Source organism: Rhineura floridana, chromosome 3 (assembly GCF_030035675.1).
Source record: "Rhineura floridana isolate rRhiFlo1 chromosome 3, rRhiFlo1.hap2, whole genome shotgun sequence".
In the NCBI taxonomy this organism is placed as follows: Eukaryota; Metazoa; Chordata; class Lepidosauria; order Squamata; family Rhineuridae; genus Rhineura; species Rhineura floridana.
The window spans coordinates 59,744,862-59,768,649 of NC_084482.1; the positions used below are offsets into that span (position 1 = coordinate 59,744,862).

The 23,788-nt window shown below is 40.7% G+C and overlaps 1 protein-coding gene across 1 annotated transcript in view; it reads right to left on the reverse strand.

Annotated features, from left to right (window-relative positions):
• HID1 (HID1 domain containing) overlaps positions 1–23,788 on the reverse strand; it is a 60,369-nt gene that overhangs the window by 30,581 nt on the left and 6,000 nt on the right. Inside the window, exons 2-5 of the mRNA XM_061616111.1 lie at positions 16,827–16,976; positions 11,768–11,938; positions 5,976–6,089; positions 287–393 (exon numbers count right to left, since the gene is read on the reverse strand). Of these exons, the coding sequence (XP_061472095.1) occupies positions 287–393; positions 5,976–6,089; positions 11,768–11,938; positions 16,827–16,976 (542 nt within the window). The remainder of the gene's footprint in view (positions 1–286; positions 394–5,975; positions 6,090–11,767; positions 11,939–16,826; positions 16,977–23,788) is intronic.

Genomic DNA, 23,788 nt, shown 5'->3' on the forward strand with positions numbered 1-23,788 from the left:
TTGTGCAGTTTCATAAAGTAATGATGCCTTGGTTTTCAAATTCTATCAAGCACCAGACTGTGGATTTGAATGGGGGGGGGGAGGCTTCCCCTTCCCTGAAACTAAGATTCTTAAAATAATCTCTATTCCTAGTATTTATTACAATAAGGATTCAAGCACCTACTTTCCTTTAATACCAAGAAAGGTGGATTGAGAACCTCATGTTTCTGTATAGTGCCAATCATCCTGTCAGATATCCCAACTCCTCTCTTTTAGCTTTGTTCTGTAATACATTTGATGTTCTTACCTGTTTAAATCATGGTTGTAGTTGGGTGCTGGGGAATGAGCAAACCCAACACCAGCCTCCCAGATGTATTCACAGCTATCAATTGCATGGATATCCTCAGCTGTGTCCTGGAAAGGAAGCCAAAGATGAAAGATAAATACTCATGGTCATGCAAACGAAGGAATATGGGACACACTTGGTCGTTTTACCAACAGAGGCTCCTGCTGAACCTTCCAGCTGAATGGCCAGAACGACAAAGATCTAGGTAAAGGCCTATGTATCTTAAGGATCTCTTGTATATAGATTAAAGAGGTTCTGAGAGGTTCAAGTAGCACAAAAGGGATATAATGCTATTAGAGATGAACGGTTCAGTTTGTTCCTACTCTGTTTACATGCATTCATTCATAATTCTGTTCTCTCCTGTTTCCACATTAATCTTCAAAAAAGGTTTTTAAAATCTGTACGAAAAAATTAAATATGGATTTAGAAAGGTACTTATACACATATTTGTCAAAAAATTAGTTTATCCAATGTATGCAATTCTAAACTTTTTTATCCTAATATACACTTTTTAATGCATTTTGGTACTTCTTTGAACCAAGCACTGTACTGCAAAATTTGGAGAAGTGCAAAATCCAAAATATAATTATGTTCCAATCTGTGTTTTAGTCCAGGAGGTGCAAATTAAGTCAGTCTGCTTAAAAATGCAGACCAAACAAAATTCCCTTGCACCCCTAAGTGCCACACATCATAACACACAGCCCTAAAAATATTATTGGCAGAGGCCATGTTATATTTTGTTTTTTGCAGGAACTACTGACAATGTATATGTTTATATTATTTACAAGTTAGAGAGGCAGAGTTGACAAAGATTTGTGTCAGTGAAGTCATCCTGTTAGCACAAGGACTTCTGCCTGTGCAGTAAGACTTCCTCTCCCTCAATGCCGCCCCATCTACTCTGCATGTAGAGAGAGAAAGTCCCATTGCACAGGTGGAAGTCCTTATGCTAACAGAACAACTTTGTCAGATACAATACAAAATGTTGGATACAATACAAAACTATTTTCAATCTTCTCTTGAGATGACCGCATCATACGTCTGGCGAAGTGGAGTCTGGCCCCCCAAAGCTTATGCTACAATAAATGATGCTACAAGGCTCTGTTACTTCTAATCTTGTATTCTGCAATATAATCTGGGACTAAACAGATAGACACAAATATCTTTAGCAGCAAACAGATCCCGCCCGCCCCCTCAAAAGGCACTGATTAAGGCTGCTTTGCCACTATTTCTCCTCATCTAAGGAGTACATTCCAATATTCCTACTGTGTTTGTTCTGAGTAAGCTTTCAAGGCCAATGAATTACTACTCACATGAAGACACCTTTCCACCAGCACACACTGCAGTTATAATTTGTATCCAACTTTATACATGCAGACTATTGCACCCTTCTATTTTTTCCCCAGTATTGTCTTTTGGCACTCCCTCTTTTTATGCCAAAGCAAATCAACAGAACCAGTTTTGGGCAGATAAGCAGCCACTAAATTACACTATCCTTACTTTCCAAGAGCAACTGAGGTAAAAAAGGTCTGCAATTAATGTGCCCGTATTAAGGAGCCCAGCATCATTAAAACAAATTATTTTGGCTCTTTAATTAAGCAAGTTCTGCGCCATCCTCTTCCTGGCATACACAAATTCACATTCACAATAATGGTCAATCTCACACATTATAGCACAGAGGTAGAAGAGCATTTTGAATACTTGGAGCCAGGGCTGGCTCCAGGAATGCCTGGGCCCTTGGGCATCAGCTTGTCCTGGCCCCCAGCATGTGTGTGTGTGTGCGTGCACGCACACACACCCCATGCCCCCACCTACCTTTCTGCTGTCTTTTATCATTGCCCTTAACGAAGATGGCGGCCGCAGTTTCCCTCCACTGCCATCTTTGTTGATGGCACGAGTGTGTGCTACATGCGCGCATCTCTGCCATCAACTAAGATGGCGGCAGGGGCTTCAATACCTTAGGGAAACCGTGGCCGCCATCTTCGTTAAGGCAATAGTAAAAGACAGCAGAAAGGTAGGTGGGGGGTGGGGGCCCTGCGGATTGCAGAATGGGAGCAGAGGGGCAGCTGAGGGACCCCCTGTAGCTCCAGGGGCCATCAGGCCAGTGCCCAACCTGGCCACCCTTTAGAACCGGCCCTGCTTGGAGCAACATCCAGCTCTCTTTTCTGCTAAGACAATTGTGCAGTGCACCTTCTGCTGGAAAGGCACATAACTTTAAGTACTATCCAACAGCTGTGATCTCCTCATGCAGCTTACATTTCAGTGATTTCTGCTACACAAGACTTGCTTGTACAAATAATTAAGCAAGATTTTTTTAAAAGGTCACTCAGGATTTAAAAAACATTTCTCTCAAACTTTAGTCCAATCTGTAGAATTTTAACAAGGAGCATGACATTATAAAGTATGTTTAGCAATAACCATGAGTCACTGCTAAAACCTGCATATCCCTTGCATTACACTTATGATCATTATTCCACGGACAGAAGAGAGCTAAATTTAAACATATTGCCTAAAAATTTATAGCACCACTACAATCACATTAACACCAAAGCCCGACCTTCACATTTTTGGAAGGACAAAGCAGATAATTCCATTGTGCCCTTCCTTGCTGGCCACAGGTCTAGGCAGTCATTCCTTCAGATGGGATTTCGCTCACCCTAAAGGAACAGGTATGTAGTCCATTGTTGTCACTAGAGCCTCAAGAGGCCTCTGTGATTAGGAGTGCTTCGGCTGGTGTGCCAGCATGGATGTTCCTGGCCAGGGATAGCTTGGTTACAGAGCTCCATTGCACTGATAACCTCACAACTGGATTACTGCAATATGCTCTATGTGGAGCTGCCCTTATACTTGGTCCGGAAGCTGGAGCTAATGCAGAATTCTGTAACATATCTTGTGGCCAGGGATGCTTTCCATTTACACCTAACACTAGCACTGAGGAAACTGCAAAATGGATGCCAATATGCTACCAGGTCAAATTAAAGGGTTTACTGTTAAACAGTGCATAAAACCCTAAACAACTTGGGCAGGATATGGAGAGATCACCTTATCCCCTATTTACCTGCCCATTCACTGCAGTCATCTCCAGGGGGCTTCCTGGTGGTGCCACATGGGCTAGAGGGTTCTTCCATAGCAGCTCCAACTAGGTCCTTCAACACAGTGGCACTTGCCTTGTGGAACACACTGTGTATGTTCACACTAGCGAAGTTAAGACAGGCTCTGACACTGTACACATTTCATCGGATGCTATGAATATCTCCAAGAATAAACCCCAAAAGCTAAATTTGAAGAATTCTACATAAAAGCCTGGGAAACATACAGTGCAGGGCATATGTCACCGACCCTTTTCACCAAAGCTTAATTTTTTTTTTCCATTTCCCATTTAAACAATTTGATAAAGACAACTGAGTGCTATAACAATTGTGGATTAGAGTTATGTATTATAGATATGATGTACAGTAAGTAATTCTTTTAAAAAAACATTAAATCATAGCTTGCCTTTAAATATCTACAGTAACGGGACTGATATTTCTACAAGTGATGGGCACATTCTGAAACAAATGCAAGATGAAAGGGATGAAAGGGAAGGGAAGGGCAGAATTTAGGCATTATGGCCTGTTTTGCATTACAGTGCACCTCTGAAGAGATAGAGTTGAACTTTAGAGGCCTTGATTGGTTCTTTCTAATAACTGATACTTCTGCTGAGCTAACCTTGCCTCAATCAGAATGCCAATGAAAGAAACAAATTGAAATAACACCAGAGTGTGTTATTTCCTAGAATGACCACAAGGCTGAGAAGCACTATTCAGGAAAGTGTCGCTAAACCAGTAAAGGTTCACCCAGCAGTACCAGACCACCCTGCCGGCAACTCCAATTCAGCCTTTGCAAAAACAGAACAGACCTGTCATGAAAGAGAAGAATTTTCTAATTTAGCAGATCAGGCCATATGTTAAGACTCCTTCCACATCAATCACTTTCTCCTCTGCAGCTGGGAAGCAGCATGTAGTGGTAGCAGGGGGAAGAGGCAGCTGGATCATGTAGTGCCCCAAACACCTACACACCAACTTAAGTTCTGGATCCAGTGTGGATTACTTAATAGCTGGTGCTAGGCCTTTGCAGGGTAGTGGTTTGCTGTAGCTGGGGATGGAGGAGAATTTCATTTGGTCTGCATCTTAACGAGAAGTGCCCTAATTTGCACCACCTGGACTAATACACAGGTCAGAAAGTGATTGTCCTTTGGATTTTGTACTACTATGAATTTTGTGACCTAGTTCTTGCCTCAAAAATGTATCAAAATGCATATAAATACTTATTTCTGGATAAAAACCATTTAGAAATGCAAACACTGGATTTTTGTACAGATTTTTTAAAATTCATGTATTAGTGAGGAAATGGGACTGAACAGATTTATGAACATGTGTAAAGCTGACACATTAGACTGATTCCTCCATCTCTAGCTATAGCAGATACTCAGAGACTGTCCCTATAGAAAAATACTATTTTCAAGCACATCTCACTAAACAGGAAGATACAGGTGGCAGATTCAGCATTAGTCACACTAATTTCCACATACATGAGTCATTATTCTGCAGCCAACAGCTCTGCAATATTGCCAGAGGTCCTCAGAATGACGCACTATAATAAGAGTAATTTCTACTCAGCGTATAGAGATCTTTGCTAGAATCCTTATGATCAAAAAAATCTACAAGCTAAAGCACTGTATCAAAGCTCTTCTATAGAACCCCAAGGCACTAGCCCTCATTTTTCTTTTTAAGTCCTTGTGGATAGCATTTATATGCAGTAATAAAACACTAAAATATAACATAAAAAAGGGCAGAAAATAAATGTAAAAACCAATTTGTAGAAATTATTGCAATGTGTGCCAAAGGATCAGAAGCCAACAATAATTTAAAAACCAGATATTTAAAAGATCCACAATTCATTATTTTTATGGATTTGTCCAGTTTAGGGTCATCAGACTACTGTTAAATGCTGTATATCCACCATGATACTTGCAAATGGAATACCAACTCATTTAAAACATTGGGTGCTAAATATGCAGACCAGTTAAGGTCCTCCAATACCCTTAGAAGTGATAGTTTTTAAGCCAGCCGCTGTAGCTGTCACTTTAACAGCAATCTGATCTACTGCAATTAGCAGGTGACAAACATGAGCTCCATACAATGAAAAACTTCACTATAGCAAACTTCTGTTAAAGGCACAGGAGCAACCTAAACCAGTCTGTAATCCTAAACACAGCATATTCGCCCAAGGTACATCTTGGTGCTCCAGTGGTGCCCATTGCATAAAAACACCACAGTAACTGAATCATGTATGCCAGAATGCATATGTTTCTAATGGCAGCCCAAGACAACCACTATTGTCCCTGCTGGAAACTAGATCTTAACTATGGGGAGAAGCATACTGTGTCCTACATGCAACACAGAATTAAACAAACCTTCTGGGCTTATGCACGCCTACATCTGTGCTGGATTGAGACCTATAGGTGCAGACTTTTTCCCCCCAACATTCTGAGCAGGGCCTTATTGAAAACTTTCAGTGTAATCCTAACCATATATGCTCAGAAGATGTCCTATTGAACTGCAACCTTAACCTGTCAGAACAGAACAGAACAAAAACAGATTATTGAACCTACCACATTATTTTTTCTGTGGCTCTGGACAGTGAATTCCGGACAGAAAAGTAAATCCGCAATGGCCAGAAGCAATGACTCAGCTAGAGGCCTAGCATTTTCATCATCTTCATCTCCCTGCAAATAAAGAGTAGGTTATACCATATTCAGTCTGAACTTGAATTTGCAAAACAACATTAAAACAAAGCATAAGCGAGAAAGCTAAAAAAAGTTGCTTCATTTGGCTTCCTTTGGCTTCCTTTGGAGGCACCTAAAATGTGCATGTTGAAATAGGTTCCATCAAGCAGCAGTGATGCAGCAGTCAGAAAAAGCCAAAGCTATGGTGAAAGAGAAAATACAACACAGAAAAACCCAGAAAGTGGCTGTTAGATGCTACTTAGCTGCTTTAAGCCACATGTTTGTTTTGATTTAGAACCTGCCCTTTTTCTATGGATCAGGACAAGTAACACAGTTTCCCTATTATATTTATTCTATAAATATGGGGTAGGCTATTATTTTTTCATGTTAAGGCTGATGAAGTTAGGCTAACCATTAACATTTTCCTCAGGATCACTCAGTAGTCCTTTGGCCAAGCTAGGATGTGAAGCCAAGGGTTTAGGCTGCAATCCAACACATATCTATTTGGGTGAAAGCTCCATTGGGTTCAATGGGACTTACTCCCAGGCAAGTGTGTATTGGACTGCAGCGTTAGTTACAGATCCAAAACTTTCTCTCAACTACATTTTACCCATCTGTAGTTTCTCAATATCTTTTCTCTGCAGACCACATCATGAAGGGGCCTGCTCTATAACATGTTATTGTATCCAGAGAGTCCCTTTGGCGAGTGTTTCATGCTGCTTCTCTGCCTCTCATGTTTTTGGTTTTCAAAGTGAGTTCACATGTACAAGTTTCTATGTATCTATGTAATATAAAGTTCAGGAGAAGATATAGGGCTGCGTTAGGGGAGTGGAATTTGAAAGCACACATTATCAATTTAAAAAATGATGAGACTGCATAAACACAAATAATCCTGAACGGGTAAGGTGCTTGAGCACACAAATTTGTAAATTATTTTTACTGAAAATAAAAGTCTGGAGGGGGGAAATGTAACAGCCAAATTAAAAATCTGTATTAGTTCTAAAAATCAGAGAATGATGAGGTACGGTAAGAGCAAGTCATATATAATTGCTATGGCTACTAGTCATAATAGCTGAAAATGGGAACTCCAAGTTTAGAGGTAATACACCACTTGTTATGATGTCCTATGCACAAAGAGGGGATGGCCATCTCCATCATGCCCTACTTGTAAGCTTCCTAGCATTGTGGGGCTGGCCACTACTGGAAACAAAATTCAGGGCAAGAAGGACCTTTAACTACCTAACAAGCCAATGCTTATGCAAAGCTTGTGCTAAGACATATGAAGAAAGAGTGGCATTCATGCAACCCATAATCTACATCAAAATTGCAAAAAATATGAATGTACTATGTAGTAAGATTATTAACATTTTCCCCATATAAAAAAAATTGAGGCTTTCACTGAATGGACCGCAATATTTCCTCATTATAAAAAACACTATCTTAGCCAAAATTAATGCAGACCATGCAACACAAAAAATGACTGCAAATGGACCTAAATGTCCCTAACCAAATAATTTAACAGGATCACTTTGGCTTCAACTACACTATACTACAGTACTCCTTGTATGAGCAGAACAAAAACACAGTGTTTGTATGCTGCTGGATGGTCTGTGAAAAATGGGCCTTAGAGGCAGGCGTTACTCTGCAAGGAGATGCTCTCCATTTGCTGGGGCAGACTGACCTAAGTGCTCCCAGGCATTCAAGCCAAGCCTTATTCTTCTATCTCAATGCTGAAGCTTCAGTCATAAGACTGCAGCTGTTTCCAAGGGAACCATATGTCCCCTCTGCAGGCCTATAGTACAGCCACTCAAAGCTCATTCTGGATCTCAGACTCTCTTCTAGCAGAGGGGGAGGGACAGGCACATCTGTGACAACCAGGCCTGTATCTGCCTGTGCACGACACAGAGCCCTTCACTCATAGCAAACAGGTTTGACTACAATAATGACCTGCATTGATCTGACATTGTCTAGTATCATATCAGTACAATCAATAAGAGCATTCTAAGTGCAGAAACACAAAACCAAAGAAATGAAAACAGGATGGCTGTAATTCCATTCAGCTTTGATATCAGAGAAGGAAAATTAGAGTCTTAGAATCTGAAGGGCAGAAAACATCAAATCGATTAATCATAGATATTGCTTATTGTTAACATGGGACTGATTTAAAACACAGCCATGGCCTTCAACAGAAAATTCAATGCACAGCTCGATGTAAACACCAGTTACACTCTTCAACTCAAGCTCCACTGAAATGAATAGATTGAAAGCACAATCATAGTGGTGCTTTTGTAGCTTCTGCTCATTTCTAGCCCAGAAGAAACTCCTGAAGAACATAGCCCAATGAACTTAAGATAATTTCATCCAATAATGTCATTTAGACAAGAAAAACAGCTATCATACTTATCCAATATTTCACCTATAGCCACACTATCTGTTAATCTATCAATGTTATTGGAAACCCAACACTTTTAATAGCTTGATGGTCTGTATAAGGATGAACTGCAATAAGGCTAAATTGAATTACAAGAGAATGCCACCATACTAATAGCATATAGGCTGTAACTGCCAGTAGGTGCTATTTTTAAGCAAGCCATTCAACAGATTTGGTGTGGAAAGATTTCTGTGGCATTTCTTTTGCAATTTGCAAAAAAAAAACCCCACAAAACAAAGAAATTACATTAGATATTGGGGAAAGTAGACCAAAGCAATTCACAAGCTAAGTGCTTCTGGACAACAGCAAAAAAGGATTTCTCCCATTATTGTTATATTACGATGAGTCCTCTTCAGTCCTTATTACACATTTTCCAAGTCTCATTTCTAAGTCCGATACAGAGGACGCATTTCAAGTGCTCAAAGTAGTTCACACCCATCACGATCATATTCCCATTGACACATTAACCCACTGTTCAATCAATCCAACAGCTGGGGTTGCACACATAGTCCTGGAAAAAAAGTTAACAGTGCCACTAGCCATCTCTTCAGGAGAAGAAATAGGGCTAGATTCAGTCCTTCCACTTCCCCACCCATATTAAACAGCTGACTGATGGGATTTTAACCTTTTCTAAAGAGTGGGGGAATCTGCATGCAGCCCTTTGGAGCCACAGTAATTGCTGCTGCTGTTCTGAAGACCAGGTCAGTATGGTCTGCACGTGCACACACACATTTTTCCTAAAGGACCATGTGTGCATACCAATGCTGGAACATGCACAAACCTTTTTTTAAAAAATATAACTCTCAAAGCACAAAGCGACACTGACAAGAGTTCCTTTTGTGCTACTAGGAATGGAGGGGTAGACAGAGGCAAAATAGAAAGGGGGAGGCTATATCATCACAAACTATGTCAAAAACACACCTATACATCAGACAAAACAACAGCAGGACAGTCAGTTCACACCTACAAAGGTTGTGCTACAATTGTAGTGTTTTAAAGCAATAAATCAGCACTTGAAAATATACGGAACAAGAAAATGCAACAATTTGACAGCAGTGTCACCTAGATTTCCAGGAATAAATAAATGAGCATATAGGGTCAATAAACCAAAAGTGACTAGTATGGAAGCATTTGCTATTGCTTTTAGCCTCTGCAAAATTACCTGCAGCTCCTAAGACTTGGACTGAATCATCTGCTCCTTTAATCTGGCTAAAGCTACCACTGCTACTGTTTGACACTTATACAAAAGGCCGGAAAGGAGATCTAACATTATAGTAACCAGATGTACATCAGAATACCCATTCCAGGGTGTAGAATTGTAAGTACCATAGAAACATACAATTGCCATCTCAAAACATTGGCTACCAATTAGCTACGGGCTTAGGTTCAAGGTGCTAGTATTGGTGTACAGCTTGGGACCATATAACTAAAAGATCGTCTCATCCCCTACATCTCTAACCAATTACTGTGCTCTGCAGTTGAAAGCATCCTATCAGATCCGTTCCGCACAGTATCAGAATCAGGCCTTTAGTGTAGCTGCTCGGCCCCCATTCTTTGGAACTCCCTCCCGCTGCATACAGGCCTGTAGCCAGTGGGGATGATGGGACTGCCCCCCCAAGTTATGCCCCCCTAATTTTTTTTTAATTCCCCCCTACTTATTTGGTGCCCCCCCAAAAAACGTTTAGGCTGGCTACGGGCCTGGTTGCATATCAGACAGGCATCTTCTCTGTTGTCTTTTGAGCACTTGCTAAAGACAGTCTTTCAACAAGCTTTCCAAAGATCTTTATCCCATTATCTGTCTTGTATCTGAGTTATATATTGGATATTGAATCATAAAATATGTGCTATTTTAAACTGTTTTCATAATTGTTTTTTTTAATTTGTTTATATATATATATATATATGCAGTTGTTTTAACTGTTTTTAAATATGTACCTATTTTATGCTTATTTTATTTTGAATCACTTCAGGATGCCCCGTGGGAACAGATTCATAAATAAAATTAACAACATATCAGACTACCCATAGTGTTTCTGAACCCTAAAAACTATTATGATTATGGTTCACTGGCCATGAATACAATTTGGAACAAGATATCAGTAGTACAGTCAGTCCTTGCCACTTCTCCCCAGCACTGCAGACCAAAATTACTCCTGAGCAGGCTAATGCAGATGCTGAGTACAATACAAAATTCAGCAATAAAAAACACCTTCCATTGTCCTTCCTAGGATATCACTAATCTAGGTTGGTCTAGAAGCTGCAGCTGGAATGCAGCAAATGCAGTGCAGCGACTGCTTACTAGGGCAGGATATTGCCAACATGTTATGCCTCTGTTGAAAGAATTGCACTGGCCGCCCATTAGCTACCGGGCTAAGTTTAAGGTGCTGGTTTTGGTGTATAGAACCCTATGCAGCTTGTGACCAGGATACCTGAAAGATCACCTTACCCCTTAGATACCCAATCGATCACTGCACTCTGCAGGTGAGGATCTCCTGCAGACATCATCTCATCAGGAGGTCCGTTCCGCACAACACAGGAAATGGAACTTTAGTGTTGCGGCACCTACCCTGTGGAATTCACTCCTCTTAAATATTAGACTGGCACCATCTTTTGTTGTCTTCTCAGCAACTATTGATTACCTTCCTTTTTCAACAAGCATTTAAGTAGAGACCTTATCCCATTCTGCATCTGTGTTGGAATTGTTTTTAGTTTTTTAAAAAAAAGATGTTCTAAAGATTTATTTTTAAAGATGGTTTTAGTGTTTCTGTTTGCTGCACTGGGCTCTTTCTGGAAGGAAGGGTGGGATATAAATTTAATAAATAAATATAGATTTTCTTCCCTCCCACCACATTTAAAGAGAGAATTAATTTCAAGACAGTTTTCCTTCTGCAAATTCCCAGAGCTTTCCCTTGAAATGCCCAAGGGTAAAAAATATATTAAAAGTGACAGGCTTGGACAAAGTAAAGTTTCTGCTTCACCAACTTTTCATTATGAGCCTCAACCAGTCCTCCATTAAAAATGCTTCCGTGCTCCTTTCTAGAAGGTAGAATGCTGTAAGAATCAGATCAAAGCAAACTATACAATACAGATAAGCACAACCCTGGGTAAGTTTCCCTTACCTCTGGATAAATGTAATTTAATAAAATAAATTCAAATTCCAATGATTTCTCTTTTATTAAGGAGGGACTTCCTCCTTCACATCCTCCATTCACCTTAAAAGCAGTAATACAATGCAGTAGATACACACCCCTCCTCGACCAGCCCCAGGGACAGTTGACCAGAAGAAGCCTCTCCAGTCAGGATCCTCAAAGATATAAGGTAGGATGCGGGTCAACAGGCGGCTACAATTCAGGACAATCTGCTTTTCTTTCTCAGAGTGACAGCCACTCTCAGCTCCCTGCACCAGCTTTTCTACTGCCTGGAAAAAAATGATATAAAGCAAGTGAGAGGAACCTCTGGCATGCAGACACCAATTCTTGCCACACGTAACCCAAGCTTTCAAATGGCTTATGGCAACCTCAGAATTTAATAAATGTGTAATTTATTATTGCTGCTGGCCTCTACTGGAACATAATGAGTAACATTCAATGGTGCCATTCCATTTGAACAACAGATTTTCATTCATGCAACAGAAATTGCCCTTTCCCCCCCAGCCCCCTCCACACCCCCAAATAAGTGTAGCGAAGTGGTTAGAGTGTTGGACTAGGACCTGGGAGACAAAGGTTTAAATCCCCACTTGGCCTTGGAGGAAAGGTAGGATATAAATTCAATAATAAATACATATAAATAAATCTGCTTTTTGAGCAGATGGAGGGGGGTAAGAAAGGAAAAGTATTTTTGTAAGTGGAAATATGATAATGCAGTATTGCACCTTGCCAAATATGGAAATCCATCTGAAAAAGACATTTTCTCAAAATGCAGCAACTTGGAAAATTGGGGGGATTTCGTATCTTCATAAATCACATTCCAAGACTTAAAAGCATGTCATCAAAATTGGAAAAATGACCGAGAGTTCCACACATGAACAAGATACATTACCAGAGATACTCTTATGAGTGCAAAAGTAATGGAAGAGGTGGACAGAATGGATCCAGCTGCTATATAGAGAGGGGGAGAGAATAGAGCCCTTAGAGGTAGGAGAGGTGGGCCCTACATGTCAAATCTAGAGCATATATACCCGAGATCAGTTTAGTATCACTGTTTTCCAGGGACAAGGCCAACAACTACAATATCATTCAACCAGCAGTAGTTCATGCTGGCTTCCATTTTTGCAGATTTTTTTCCTGTACTTCCAAGTACCTTATACTGGGAGGGGCCAAAACTTTGGTCTATAGTATGATATAGGTTACTCTTAGAAACAAGCTCCTTTTTGCATGGAAAATGGAAAGTACATTTTCAGTATCAATATGCCACTACCAGCTCTGGAGAAATTGCTTAACAATGTTACTGTTTACACAGTTTAAACAATAGCATGTATCCAGCCCAGTGCTTTGCAGTGTATGCCAAGTCTTGTTGAACATAGTGTTCCACAAGTAAACACCGTAAAGTGGGCCAGCCGTAGTCCAGGCAGCCAAATAATCTACAAGTTCCGTTGTTACAGTAGATATGAGTATGTACCTCTTGTCTTCCATTCAAAGACTAAAAGAACAGCAAAAACCTCGTACATTAAGAATATTTTCAATGCAGGGGAAAAACATTCCCTGTTATTAATTATTCTAGATTAGACCAGTTGAAGTTCCGGTTTCTGAACATGGAAGAGATCTTCTCCGAGATACATCTAGTGGTATGCAATGCATCTATGCCACACACATGAAAAAAAATCACTTGATTGCTTACTAACACCCGGAATCTGGAAATTGAAAGTTTGATTGCATATCCCCTGTGCAGGTTACCCTTGTGCTGGTAATCAAAGTTATCTGCTAGACAAAGAATTACAAATATCGTCCTGTGATGAATAAGCAAACCTAAACAACAAGAATTAGAACCAAAGTCTTTAACAATCAACTGAATGGCAGAGTAAAGCTTAAAATGCAAGGTTTTAACCTGGTATGCAAGAGGGAATACCAAGTGCACTTACATAGATATTGAAATTTGCTCAATTTTCTGAAGCTTGGAGTAATGTTTATTTATTATACCCATTATATCATGGTTTTCACTATAAACCTCAGAGTGGCTTACAGGGGAAAAAACATACAATATACAAAAAATTAAAAATCTAAAAACATCAGAAAATAGAAACATTAGAATAAAATTCATAGTGCATAGCCCTCTTGAAATAAAACTGTTTAAACATGATGTCTGAAACTTAGCAGGGACAATATCACCATGCTTCTCTCACTGCAGAGATTGTTCTCCCTCAGAAGGCACAAGCAATTTGCTAGGAAAACAAGATCTATCTTGTTTTCTTTCTATCAATCTCCTGGATATGTTTGCTACCAATGCAATATAAGCTGCGGGAACTATATCCTTTTGGTCTCTCATCACTACATCATGTTCAGAACTAAAAAAATATTTTCAGCAGCAATATTTTGAATCCCTGAGAATGAGGCACAATGATTTTTTCATTCATGGCAATGACAGTGACTAGGCAGTTGTTCTGGATACCAATGAAAAAGCTTTTTTTCCCTTTACTGGAGTGATCCTCTCTCCTATGTTTTCCTTTAATCTCACTGGCTCAGCATATGGAACAGATATAAGCTCTTCCTTTTCAGCTAAATTTGAGAACTTCTTTCTGTGGCTCTTCCTCAAATCACTGATCCTGTGAATTGCAAAGTATTTGTAAATACCTCATAATTCCAAATCAGCCTAAATTAGCACCATGGCATAGAAAGGTAGTTCAGTTGATCCATTGTCAGCTGTGGTTTATGGTAAAACACGAAATGTTACCAAACCACCAATACCCTACAGGGTAGGCAAACATGAAAACTCTAGTTAAACTTCAACAGGATTAGCAATGGCAATCAACCTCAGATAGCAGTAGCCTGCAAAGCAAGAATAGTGTGCAAGAATATGGATTCCAGTTATAAAACATTTCAATTGTAGATACCTATGGTCAAGGATCAGACAGATCTTTAATACTTTAAACATGTTGATTTACATTTACCAGGTAAACAGATTACCATCTATCTAACCCTCACCAGAAAAGTAGACTTAAAAGGATCAAACTAAATGTGACCTTAGCCATGGCTTCAAATCCCATAATGGGGATTCTCACATTCTTTTAAGCCTGAAGTCCCCAGTGTGGTGTCCACACACACCCTGGTGCTCTCTCAGGCAAATCCCCTTGGCACCCACCAAGACCCTCTGCCCCTCCTGATTTTTCTTTCATTTTTAAATGAGGTTTTAGAACTTTTTAACATGAAGAGCTGGACTAGCCCTCTTCCCTCCCTTTCCACAGAGTGCCTCTGAATCCCACATGCGCCCAGAGGTATTCTCCACAAGAAAGGAAAAGGCAGGTAGAGTTTGGTGGTTGGCCTTCCAATATCCCTCTAAAGGTTTTTACAAAGGAAAAGGAATGCTTCTGCTTCCTGGTAAGTTTGGGTGACAACGGAATGATTGGGAGATATTCTCCTGATTTGGGGCAGGGGTGGGAAATGAGGGTGTACTTTGCCTAGTTGGTTTAGGGGGTGTTTTGGCCATTTTATTATTTGGCTACTTATTGTTAAGTAGCAGGAAGCAGAGAGCAGGAATAAATGGACAGTTCTCCCAATGGGGAGCTGTAGAAGATGGAGTTCCCCAAGGATCAGTACTGGGACCTGTGCTTTTTAACTTGTTCACAAACAATCTAGAGTTGGCAGTAAGCACTGAGGTGGCCAAGTTTGCTGATGATATTAAATTGTTCAGGTTGTTAAAACAAAAAGGGATTGCGAAGAGCTCCAAAAGGACCTCTCTAAACTGAGTGAATGGGTAGCCAAATGGCAATTGTAAACTTATGCAAATTGGAGCAAAAAATCTTAATTTCACATATACGCTAATCGGGTATGACCTGGTGGTAACTGACCAGGAATGAGACCTTGGCGTCACAGTGGATAGCTTGATGAAAATGTCGACCCAGTGTGCGGCAGCTGTGAAAAAGGCAAATTCAATACTAGGAACCATTACGAAAGGTAATGAAAATAAAACTGCCGATATAATGCCATAATGAGGCCGCATTTAGAATACTGTGTACAGTTCTGGACGCCTCACCTCAAAAAGGATATTGTAGAGTTGGTAACAGTTCAGAAAAGGGCAACCAGAATGATGAAGGGGTAGTGTGACTACCCGATGAGGAAAGGTTGCAGCATTTGAGGCTTTTTAGTTCAGAAAAAAGGCGAGTCAGAGGTGACATGATAGAAGTATATACAATTATGCATGGTGTGGAAAAAGTAGATGGTGAAAAGTTTTTCTCCCTCTCATATAACACTAGAACTCAAGGACATTCAATGAAGCTGAATGCTGGAAGATTCAGGACAGACAAAAGAAAATAAGTCTTCACACAGAGCAAAGTTAAACTATGGACTTCACTCCCGCAAGAGGCAGTGATGGCCACCAATTTGGATGGCTCTAAAAGAAGATTAGACAAATTCATGAAGATTAAGGCTATCAATGGCTACTAGCCATGATGGCTGTGCTCTGCTACCATAGTCAAGGGTAGTATGCTTCTAAAAATCAGTTGCCAGTAGCCGCAGGAGGGGAGAGTGCTTTTGCCCTCAGGTCCTGTTTATGGGCTTCCAAGGGTATCTGGATGGCCACTATGAGAACCGGATGCTGGAATAAATGGGCAACTGGCCTGATCCAACTGGGTCTTCTTATGTTCTTATGTCGGGGGGGGAGCACATCTGCTTTATTTGTTTGGATGTTAGGGAGGTGTTTGCCTACTTTTTTTGTCTTGGTTGTGCAGGTGTTTGAAGATCACCCCTTTTCCTTTTGTGAAATTTGTATTTTATGGTATCCACAATCTCTTAGGTGTCCAAATGTCCCCCCAAGCCCCAAAAGATTGGGGATCTAAAATACTAGAAAACCAGGTTTTCACTCCCCACACAAGTCAGAACCTTGGTGTTTTAGAGGACAGGGTACAAGAATAGAGCAGGCTCCTGACCACAGGCATTTGCCCTCCAAATCATGGATATGGGTGGGGCTAGCATGCTCATCCCCACTCTCCATCACATGACAGATTACAACACCTCAATAGGGCTTAAGAGTGATGGGCATCTCGTCTTGGATGGGCTCACCTTTGCCCAGATGGCTCCCTTGAAATAAGCTAACTTTTGTATAACTGAATTTCAGTAAAGGGAGGGGGGATATCCAAGAAAAAGAATGCAGCTCACCTTATAGCACAAAGTAGCCAAATTTGAAGGAGATTCTTCCCTCACAGCTCTGATTTCTGCAGCAGGAACAAGAGCAAAAACATCTTGCACTGAAGTAGCTGTATCTGCCCAGAACTGGTCCCAGAAGGCATCATCTGTTGCCTCTACAGGCTGAAGAAATGCAAACATCACAGGATTGATTTAATATTGGTATTTTTTTTCAAACACAGTTGAGCTCAAAGTTGCTCACAACAGTAAAAAAAATAAAATACTTCCATCAATATAATTTTTTACAACAAAAAAGCGCATCCGTAAGCAAAAAGAGTCCAATAAAAACAGTCCAATAAAAACTGATATTCTATATAAATCAGAAATAAACTATCAGTGCCAATTGACACAAGCTCCTTGGGAAGGGGTTTCCTCACCCAGTGCAGCAGCAAAACCTCTATACATGTCAGTAGTTTATGATCCAGACTACCACAAAAGCCATACTAAGCATACCTGATTATTCTGTGACAACACAAAAGGTCACTCTTTGTAAGAATACTTTGTGAAGAAAATTTCTATCACAATAAAGCAAGTAAAGCATTTCAGTCATTACAGGCTCCCTGAATAATGTTTGGCAAGACAAGACATAACAACAGGTAAAACCAATGTTCTGTCCTGACCTTGTGTGACTGACATAATAAAAGCTTTAAAAGCAAACAACAGGAGCATAGCAGTTATTCAGAGCATTCAGAAATTTCAAATTGTGTTTGGAAAGGGTGAGGGGAAAGGAAAGAGATGAATGTTTGTTTAAACAAAAACAATTTCCTGGCTTACAATTTTCTGCCTTTACAGCAGATAAGATATCCAGTGGCTACATTGTTAAAAGATGGTTTAAAAAGAGAGAGTGAGAAACTTTACCCTGCTTGATTAATAAGAACATAAGAACATAAGAAGAGCCTGCTGGATCAGGCCAGTGGCCCATCTAGTCCAGCATCCTGTTCTCACAGTGGCCAACCAGGTGCCTGGGGGAAGCCCGCAAGCAGGACCCGAGTGCAAGAACACTCTCCCCTCCTGAGGCTTCCGGCAACTGGTTTTCAGAAGCATGCTGCCTCTGACTAGGGTGGCAGAGCACAGCCATCATGGCTAGTAGCCATTGATAGCTCTCTCCTCCATGAATTTGTCTAATCTTCTTTTAAAGCCATCCAAGCTGGTGGCCATTACTGCATCTTGTGGGAGCAAATTCCATAGTTTAACTATGCACTGAGTAAAGAAGTACTTCCTTTTGTCTGTCCTGAATCTTCCAACATTCAGCTTCTTTGAATGTCCACGAGTTCTAGTATTATGAGAGAGGGAGAAGAACTTTTCTCTATCCACTTTCTCAATGCCATGCATAATTTTATACAATTCTATCATGTCTCCTCTGACCCACCTTTTCTCTAAACTAAAAAGCCCCAAATGCTGCAACCTTTCCTCGTAAGGGAGTCGCTCCATCCCCTTGATCATTCTGGTTGCCCTCTTCTGAACCTTTTCCAACTCTATCATATCCTTTTTGAGATGAGGCGACCAGAACTGTACACAGTATTCCAAATGCAGCCGCACCATAGATTTATACAACGGCATTATGATATCGACTGTTTTATTTTCAATACCTTTCCTAATTATCGCTAGCATGGAATTTGCCTTTTTCACAGCTGCCGCACACTGGGTCGACATTGTCATCGTGCTGTCCACTACAACCCCGAGGTCTCTCTCCTGGTCGGTCACCGCCAGTTCAGACCCCATGAGCATATATGTGAAATTCAGATTTTTTGCTCCAATATGCATAATTTTACAATTGTTTATATTGAATTGCATTTGCCATTTTTCCGCCCATTCACTCAGTTTGGAGAGGTCTTTTTGGAGCTCTTTGCAATCCCTTTTTGTTTTAACAACCCTGAACAATTTAGTGTCGTCAGCAAACTTGGCCACCTCACTGCTCACTCCTAATTCTAGGTCATTAATGAACAAGTTGAAAAGTACAGGTCCCAATACCGATCCTTGAGGGACTCCACTTTCTACAGCCCTCCATTGGGAGAACTGTCCGTTTATTCCTACTCTTTGCTTTCTGCTTCTTAACCAATTCCTTATCCACAAGAGGACCTCTCTTATTCCATGACTGCTAAGCTTCCTCAGAAGCCTTTGGTGAGGTACCTTGTCAAACGCTTTTTGAAAGTCTAAGTACACTATGTCCACTGGATCACCTCTATCTATATGCTTGTTGACACTCTCAAAGAATTCTAATAGGTTACTGAGACAGGACTTTCCCTTGCAGAAGCCATGCTGGCTCTGCTTCAGCAAGGCTTGTTCTTCTATGTGCTTAGTTAATCTAGCTTTAATAATACTTTCTACCAGTTTTCCAGGGACAGAAGTTAAACTAACTGGCCTGTAATTTCCAGGATCCCCTCTGGATCCCTTTTTGAAGATTGGCGTTACATTTGCCACTTTCCAGTCCTCAGGCACGGAGGAGGACCTGAGGGACAAGTTACATATTTTAGTTAGCAGATTAGCAATTTCACCTTTGAGTTCTTTGAGAACTCTCAGGTGGATGCCATCCGGGCCCGGTGATTTGTCAGTTTTTATATTGTCCATTAAGCTTAGAACTTCCTCTCTCGTTACCACTATTTGTCTTAGTTCCTCAGAATCCCTTCCTGCAAATGTTAGTTCAGGTTCAGGGATCTGCCCTATATCTTCCACTGTGAAGACAGATGCAAAGAATTCATTTAGCTTCTCTGCAATCTCCTTATCGTTCTTTAGGACACCTTTGACTCCCTTACCATCCAAGGGTCCAATTGTCTCCCTAGATGGTCTCCTGCTTTGAATGTATTTATAGAATTTTTTTTTGTTGGTTTTTATGTTCTCAGCAATGTGCTCCTCAAATTCTTTTTTAGCATCCCTTATTGTCTTGCATTTCTTTTGCCAGAGTTTGTGTTCTTTTTTATTTTCTTCATTCGGACAAGACTTTCATTTTCTGAAGGAAGACTTTTTGCCTCTAAGAGCTTCCTTGACTTTGCTCGTTAACCATGCTGGCATCTTCTTGGCCCTGGCGGTACCTTTTCTGATCTGCGGTATGCACTCCAGTTGAGCTTCTAATATAGTGTTTTTAAACAACTTCCAAGCATTTTTGAGTGATGTGACCCTCTGGACTTTGTTTTTCAGCTTTCTTTTTACCAATCCCCTCATGTTTGTGAAGTTTCCTCTTTTGAAGTCAAATGTGACCGTGTTGGATTTTCTTGGCAATTGGCCAGTTACATGTATGTTTAATTTAATAGCACTGCGGTCACTGCTCCCAATCGGTTCAACAACACTTACATCTCGCACCAGGTCCCGGTCCCCACTGAGGATTAAGTCCAGGGTTGCCGTCCCTCTGGTCGGTTCCATGACCAACTGATCTAGGGAATAGTCATTTAGAATTTCTAGAAACTTTGCTTCTTTGTCATGACTGGAACACATATGCAGCCAGTCTATGTCCGGGTAGTTGAAGTCACCCATTACTACCACATTTCCTAGTTTGGATGCTTCCTCAATTTCATATCTCATCTCAAGGTCTCCCTGAGCATTTTGATCAGGGGGACGATAGATCGTTCCCAGTATTAAGTCCCTCCTGGGGCACGGTATCACCACCCACAACGATTCTGTGGAGGAGTCTGCCTCTTTTGGGGTTTCGAGCTTGCTGGATTCAATGCCTTCTTTCACGTATAGAGCAACTCCGCCACCAATACGTCCTTCCCTGTCCTTCCGATATAGTTTATATCCAGGGATAACCGTATCCCACTGGTTTTCTCCATTCCACCAGGTCTCGGTTATGCTCACTATATCAATGCTCTTCTCTAAGACCAAGCACTCCAGTTCTCCCATCTTGGTTCGCAGGCTCCTAGCATTAGCATACAGGCACTTGTAAGCAGTGTCTCTCTTCAAGTGTCTTTGGCACTTGTGGTTAGGCCTGTGGTAATTTTGCTCTTCTGAATTTATATCCTGTGCCCCTGCTCTCACAATGCCTACTTCTAGGCCTACCCCTTTTAAAATTTCATCATTTCTTTGGTTTTTATCCCAGGGGGGAGGTTTATTCCGAACCGGACCTTTCTCAGCTCCTGTCGGGTTTCCCCCCTCAGTCAGCCAACAATAATTGGCTGTGATGAAGGAGCACCACCTTATCGAGGGATAGGTGATGTGTCACTAAAATACAAAGACCAGAAAGCCAGAGCAGGTAAGCAAAGCATAAACTGGTAGAGCAAGTTTGTTCTGCAGTGGTTTTATACTCCCATAACAGCCTGATGCCAACTACTTCCCTGTCACCATCCTTATAGCCATAAAATAAGTCCCTTTAAATTCTCTCAGCGTAGACACTTAGCCACAGGTGATTGCTTTAGTAAAGAAAGTATTTGCATGTTAACCGATGGGCAACACAGCAAGTCTGTATTCAATTCCATCTCAGTGAGGAAAAAGGAAAACTGGGTGAGCTATTTGATATAAATTCAGAAGGAAAGCATATTCATGGGACCAAATTACTGAGAATCAGGAATTTTAGTGGGTCATGTGTATAACCAAACAGCAAGCCATCAGTGCATTTAGGCTGACATTTAGAATGATCCAACAGAGTATTTTCAGACTTCAAAAGTGAATTCTGACTTGATCAGAATAACCATTATCAAGAATATATACGATGGGTATAAACTGAGTGCAACTCAGACACATCCATTTCCTTTAGAAACATTCTAGTTACCAGACCCTTTTCAACATGGTCCTGACTCCTGAGGCAAACTAATTAGCAAATCACCCACAATGTAGATGTATTTAAAAAGTGACTTGATGAATTTTTCTTGACATGAAAAGGCAAGAATGAAAAACTTGCTGGAGAGTATCCAAAATAGTTCAGCTAGTTTCTTAGAAGAATAGTAGACATAGTATACCCTTCTTTCCTAAGCTCCACATTCACTGCCCCTCCCCCTTACAGGATCCCCTATCCTACCCTGAGGATGATGCCTATCCCACACCCTACAGGATCCCCTTCCCAACCCCCAGAGTGGCTACTTTCTATGAAAGGGTGGCCATTTTGTAAATGTGTCCCAAGCAGTGTTTCCAGGGTATGTTGTGAGTCATCCATGTCAGAGAGGTATATGAGCACCAACCCCTTTAGCAAACTGAAAATCGCCATTAGCCAGTGAACTATCCAGCCATGAAATTGTGTTGAGATGCCCCCCCCCCCGCAACAACTTCTGCAGCTTATCCAGCCCCTGTCAGTGCTAAGGTGTAAGCCAGTAGGATAATAATATTTCAGCTGTTCAGAAGAATTTCACCTCCTGTGAAAAAGCAGCTGTTTGAAGTCCCGAAGAAGCCAGAGAAGGAAGTCCTACATGCTCTCAAGCAATGATTCATCGGGGACTCTACTAACAAAGGTGTGCATTGGATACGTGTTTTTTTAACAAGTGTAGGGGGGTGAAAGAATTAAACGCTGTGTAGCCATTGGTCTCATCACACAGCTTTAATTCCCTCCCTTCCCTGGCATGAGCCACAAATGTGTAATGAAGCAATGCACAAGTTTTCAGCACATGGAATTGTTTATGCCCAGATTTTTGCAACAGCTGAACTCTCTCACATGTCTTTTTTGCTTGCCCACTATGCCTACAAGAACGCTATAAATATATTTCTCCAATTATAAATAAGTATCCCACTAAATCTCCTGAAAGTCTGCTACACTGTCTTTTGAAAGGTACAAATAGGTCCCAAACGAGGTCCGTGGCCAAATTTGTCTATGCAGCACAATCTAAGAGGTTAAAATTTTCTGCTTAAACCTTTCTCGTCGATTTTATCCTTTTAATCTGTTTTTCTTTTTTTAGATTTATTCCATTTTATCTACTGTACTATTTTATACCTGCATTTTATATTCTTTGTATGGGTCTTTGACCGTAATAAATTTTGATTTGATTTGCAACAGCTGAAGGCCTACCTCGTGCCCAACTGAATAATTATCTGGACTTAGAAAGTTATATACTCCCGGGAAATTCATCAGTTGTTAAGAGTCGTAATGGCAGCAGATGGAATACATGCATGGTAGAGCTTTGTTAGTAGTATAATAGTTACGTCATTAGCAAAGGGGGCCAAAAATCACATAAGTACCTCTACTGGGTAAAGGAATACACAACTCTGTTCAAAAACTTTTATGGAAGCTGTATTGTATCTGATCTGTATGCTCGATGCATGCTGAAATGTCTACGTCTTAGGACCCAGTACTTACCTGATGTTATGGGAATCCAGAAGCAGATGGTACCCTTCAAAAGTGTTAGGGAGCATATTTAAATCAACTGATGAAAAATGCTTGTTTTTGCCAAGAAACTTGTCAGTGGCCCTATGTGTTTTTCATAACCTGCTGTGAAAAATGTAAAGATCCCTATATAGAGAAAATAAAAGCAGGTTGAATGTTACATTTATATAGAACTAAGAATAAAAATATAGAATGTAAACTGAAAAAGTCTGTCTGTTTATTTTTCATTGGAATGTTGTATTTCAGGAAAAGTTGGAGATCATTCAGGGGATTAGCCAGAACATCCTGGTCAGATATTTGCCAAAGAAAGGCGGTACTTCAGTGGAAAGGGCAGGTGTTAACCTTATATTGAGCAGAGTTTTCTGCCTGAAGAAGATAGCAAGTTTTTGCATTGCAGAATCTCCCACCCCCACCCCGCCGGGCAGAAACATTTAGGCTATTTATCACAATAAACTGTTTCAGAGATGCTCCTTCAGATATCATGAACAAGTTCAAGCCAAAACTGTTCTTACAAAGCACTGGACCAGTTGGGGGCAGGGGGGAACACACTTGAGGTCATTATCAAAAGTGAGGTAATTATCGAAAGAAACCCTCTACTACCAGTAACGTATTTATGGGGGGGGCAGAAAAACTACCACCACTATCACCCCACTAAAAATCTAATCAGGGAGCACTACTTTAGTCACATGCCACCAAA